At 56.6% G+C, this 4,576-nt stretch overlaps 1 protein-coding gene across 1 annotated transcript in view; it reads right to left on the bottom strand.

The window, feature by feature from the left end:
* SDK2 (sidekick cell adhesion molecule 2) overlaps window positions 1-4,576 on the bottom strand; it is a 199,388-nt gene that overhangs the window by 52,061 nt on the left and 142,751 nt on the right. Inside the window, 3 exon segments of the mRNA XM_007959888.1 lie at window positions 555-903; window positions 1,849-1,964; window positions 2,695-2,932. Of these exon segments, the coding sequence (XP_007958079.1) occupies window positions 555-903; window positions 1,849-1,964; window positions 2,695-2,932 (703 nt within the window).

Genomic DNA, 4,576 nt, shown 5'->3' with positions numbered 1-4,576 from the left:
CAGGTCATTACGAGGGTGTATTTTATCAAGGCAGGAGGATAGAACATATTTAATTTAACAGCTCATTAGCTTGATTTATAGCTTTAAAATGCACAGACATATGGCGTATTGGCTTCCTCTAGCGCTCTGGCCTGGACCCTGCAAACACTTGTGGTGGGTAGCATGTGTGTGGGGAGAAGTGGGGGGCTCAAGGACAGAGCAGCTGCCTGCGGGGGCGTTCTGACTGGCCTCTCTCTTCTGCAAAGAGGACCAGAGGCTCTCTTGTCCAGGAAAAATCAAGCCTTCCCCGCTTTTGCAGCTCTTTACCCAGCATGCTTCTGCCCCAGGCAGGAGAGAAGTCAAGACAGATGTCAAGTTCCTGTTCTGAACGTGTGTCTTGGAGACAGCAGGGGACCAAGCTGGATGTCAAAGTGCCCTGCACTGTCACCTTCCCTAGCATGCCTTGCAGCGGGGTCAGAGTCCCTGGGTGGTCCATGTAGTTAAGTATTTGATTACTAGCTGAAAGATGGGCAGTTTGAAGCCCCCCAGGTGTCCTGGAAGAAAGCCCTGGTGACCTGCTTCTGCTCTGTGAAGCACAGTTCCACTCTGAACTCGTGGGGCCATCATGAGTTGGAACTGACTCCACAGCAACTGGCTGGTTCCTGGTGGCAGTGGGGGCAGGTGCCCTTAGTGACGTCCCGGGAACTTCCCCACGTGGCAGGATTCAGACTCACCGTCGTCCAGCGTCCGCTCCAGGATGGGTGGGTGGCTGGGGCTGCCGTCACCGATGCGTGTGAAAGCCAGTACCTGGACCTCGTAGAGCACGTATTTGCCCAAGCCTGTCAGCTGGGCGCTGCGTGAGGAATTCCCTTCCACCAGCCAGAAGCGGGGCTGGGCCTCGGAGTCTTTCTCCTTGTACACCACCTGCCAGAGCCCAGCGCAGGGGGAGGGGGGTGAGGGCCCAGGGTCTGGCCCCTGCGGCGCCTCTGCTGAGTCCCGTCCTAGGTAAGCAGACTTGGGTTTCTTTTTTTGGTTGAAATGTACACAATTAAACCTACGCCACTTCAACCACCCCCCTACACACATGATTCAGTGACATTGGGTACATTCTTCAACTTGTGCTATTTTCACCATCATTAAGCACACTCACAGCCCCTAAGCGTCCCTCATCTGTGCTTTCGAGGTGCTGCTGTCAATTTGACCACATGGAGCTAATACTTTAAAAGAGTATCATGCTTCCTGCAGACACTCTTTTTTAGTTAGACTGCACTATTGTTTGGTTCCAACAGGACTTCGGGGGCCAGCTGTGGTTCAAGCTTTAAAGGTTTTCTCAGGGCAAGTTTTGAGGGGTCATCTGGTCTCCATGGATCCAGAACAGACTTGAGCTCTCCGGGGCGACTTGGCCCCGAGGGGAGGTGGGGGTAGTGGCAGTGCTGGGACACACAGACGGGCTGAACCAGCGCTGGAAGGCTCCTTGGGGAACACCAGGTGGGAGACAGGCCCAGGAAAGGGGTGAGCCCTGCCGAAGGCAACACAGCCGGTGCAGGCAGAGCCGGCGTCACCCACGTTTCCCAACTCCCAACTCCCAACTTCCAACTTCCACAGGGGGCTAGCTCTGAGGAGAGATCTGGAAGATAATGGAGAGGGAGACTGGGCCCGTCAGAGCCCAGAGGGAGGCTCCTCGCCCCTAGGGGAGAAGGCTTCCCTCAGGGTGCCCTGGGTGCCATGGAGACCAGTAGTTGGGGCCCCAGGCAGATCCTCCACTCCAGGAGACAGAGGCCTGACACGAGGGGGTGGCAGCACCAGGGATGGAGAGGCTGGGGGAGCCTGTGCAGAGACAGCAGCCTCCTCCCCGATCCCCACACTCACCTTATAGCCCAGCACAAGCCCATTGCGATCAGCCGCGGGGATCTCGTTCCAGCGCACCAGCATACTGCTGGAGGTGGTGGCCAGTGCTGACACGTTGGTGGGGCCAGAGGAAGGGACTGCAGGAAGACAGTGGAGAGGAGGAACTCAGCACCCCAAGTGGACCCTACCTCAGAGGGGGTGGTGGAGCAAGATTCCGCCCACTCCATGGAGGAAACCCAGCACAAATGGTCTCCAATAGCCAATGCCTCTGCTAGGATTTGTTTCGGCTTTGGAATGTTGCAGACCCGTTTCTGGTTTCAGCTTTCCCTTCCCAATGACCTGCTGCTCGGGCTACCATGAACAGGAACCTGCATTTCTGCAGGGTACAACAGCCACTGGGCTGAGAGGAAGCAGGCTGCCATTTGGAAGGAGCTTGGAAAAAGTCAAAGGGCAGTGAGCTACCTGGGAGGTTGGCCTGTGGGCTCATGTTCTGTGGGCGACCCCTGTGAGCAGAGGGATCAGTTCTAAAATGTTCTGGGCCCTTCCCTGATGTCCCATCTCAGGCTGTCATACACCACGAGGTGTCAGGGTTAAAGCTGAGGGCAGAGAGGTGGACAGTTTGGACACCTGAGGCTGCCGTGCTCCCCTGCAGAGATGGTGGTGTGGGGGCGGGGCTGGGGACCAGCGGCGGGAAGGAGCAGGTGCTGGGGGACACGTTGACACTGCAGAGCAGTCTGCCATGATGCTGAGCACAAACAGGAAAATGAGCTTGGGCTATTTTGGGGACAAAACTCCACCTTCTGCGCCTTGGAGGGCCCTGATGGCAGAGCCATGGGGAAATCCCAGGGGCTCTGTGTGAGGCCTGACCTGACTCCCGCGTCCTGCCCACCACCGTCTGGCTCCAGGGGCCGCTCCCGATGGCGTTGAAGGCTTGGACCTGGACGCGGTACTCGGTCCACTCCTCCAGGTCCTCAATGGTGTACTCTCGCTCCACGCGGTCATGCACCACGTGGCTCAGCGTCTTGCCGTGGCCGTCCAACCGGCTGTACTTGATCTTGTAGCCCACCGACTCGGGGTTCCCATTGTACTCCATCTCTGGGAGGGGCTGCGGCAAGGCAGGGGTGGAGGCTGCTGTGAGGCCAGGCCCACCTTCATTGAGAGAACTGCCCTGGGGTGATCAGGCATTAGTGCCTCCTCTTCCAGGAAGCCTTCAGGATGAACATTGCCCACTTTGTGACCCTCAGCACCCATGTGAGGCACTCTCACCCCAGGTGTGGATTTGGTTGTGTGATGGGTTCCTATGGCAGCCTGTCTCTTTGCTCAGGCCCCTGAAAACTCACGCTGCCATTGAGTCGATTCCAACTCATAGCGAACTCCATTGGGTTTCCAAGGGTGGTAAATCTTTATGGAAGTAGATTGCGCAATCTTCCTTCCACAGAGCAGCTGGTGGGTTTGAACCACCAACCTTCTGATGAGCAGTCAAATGCCTTAGGCACTGGATCACCAGAGCTCCTCGAGGAGAGCATATATTTTATTTTTACATCTGTTCTTTATCATGCAGTCCATGGGTGGCACAAACGCTTAACCATGTGAGTACTAGCCAAGATATTGGTGGTTCGAACCCACCCACTGGCACCTTGTAAGGAAGGCTGGTGATCTGCTTCTGGGAGATCACAGCCTTGAGCCTGCACATGTGAGGGCCCTGTGAGTCGGACCTACTGACAGACACCACCAACAGCACTCTTTACTGTGCCGTGAAGAAATCACTACCCTGCCACCCAGGAGACCCACAAAGGTTGGCTGTTCAACATACCCAGGAGCAAAGCCACCTTTGGCCCTGGCTCCCGCTACCACTCAACTTCTTAGTCAGTCTGCCTACACTCACTGATTTTAGCTGCTTACAACACTTCTGGTCGTAGCTCATTTGTGCCCTTGGAGAAACAAGCATGGGGAGAGGGCATCCTGAGCAGGGATGGGACACTGTTGGGAAGTCCTTCCTTCTAGCATACCTCAGTCTCTCCTGCTGCATTTCCAGCCCTTCCTTCTTGTTTGTGTCTCAGCAAAGAGAAAACACAGATCCCTCTCCTGAGTCGTATGCCTAGGCTGGTGGGGCTGTGGCCACTGGTTCAAGGTCGTATGGATGAACTTGGGCAGTGCTGATAAACAGTGCGGAGTGTACATGTTGGCGACAGTCTGTGATCTGAGGCAGGTATGAGCCACGGACCTCTGAAGGTGACAGCCAGAGCTGGGCACCCACAGCCCTCACCCCATCCCCAACCTTCACCCCCAATTCTGCCTCCCTGGGCATCTTGAGAGTCCATGGTGGACATGCTCCCCCTATTCTGACCCACTTTCTCCTGTTCCTCCCCTGTAGCCCCTGCCTTACCCGCTCACTCTAGGCCCCAGCCCCCCCTGGGCACTTAGTGAAATGGACCAAGGCCATTAAGATAGCAATCGATGGCCTGGGATCTGACGCTGGATCGAGCCGCACACTCTTGTACCTGCCAATGGAGGGTAATGGCCGTGCACCATCAGCTGGGCTGAGAGGTGCCCAGGGCCCTGAGCGGCTGCTGTAGCCTTTCTTATGCCCCTCCAGCCCCCTGAGTCTCAGGCCCTGCTTTCACCTGTCAGTATCAGGAATCCTTCATGAGAGATGAAGGAGGGAGGTGGAGCCAGCCTGGGGGTGGGGACAGGCAGGTGAGGGTGTTGGTCACGGGAGGCCGTGTGTGTGTGTGTGTGTGTGTGTGTG

Source organism: Orycteropus afer, unplaced genomic scaffold (genome assembly GCF_000298275.1).
Source record: "Orycteropus afer afer isolate SDZICR_OR568_19922 unplaced genomic scaffold, OryAfe1.0 scaffold00018, whole genome shotgun sequence".
Lineage (NCBI taxonomy): Eukaryota > Metazoa > Chordata > Mammalia > Tubulidentata > Orycteropodidae > Orycteropus > Orycteropus afer.
The sequence above is the reverse complement of the archived record's forward strand: the minus strand, read 5'-3'. Positions and strand labels throughout refer to the sequence as shown.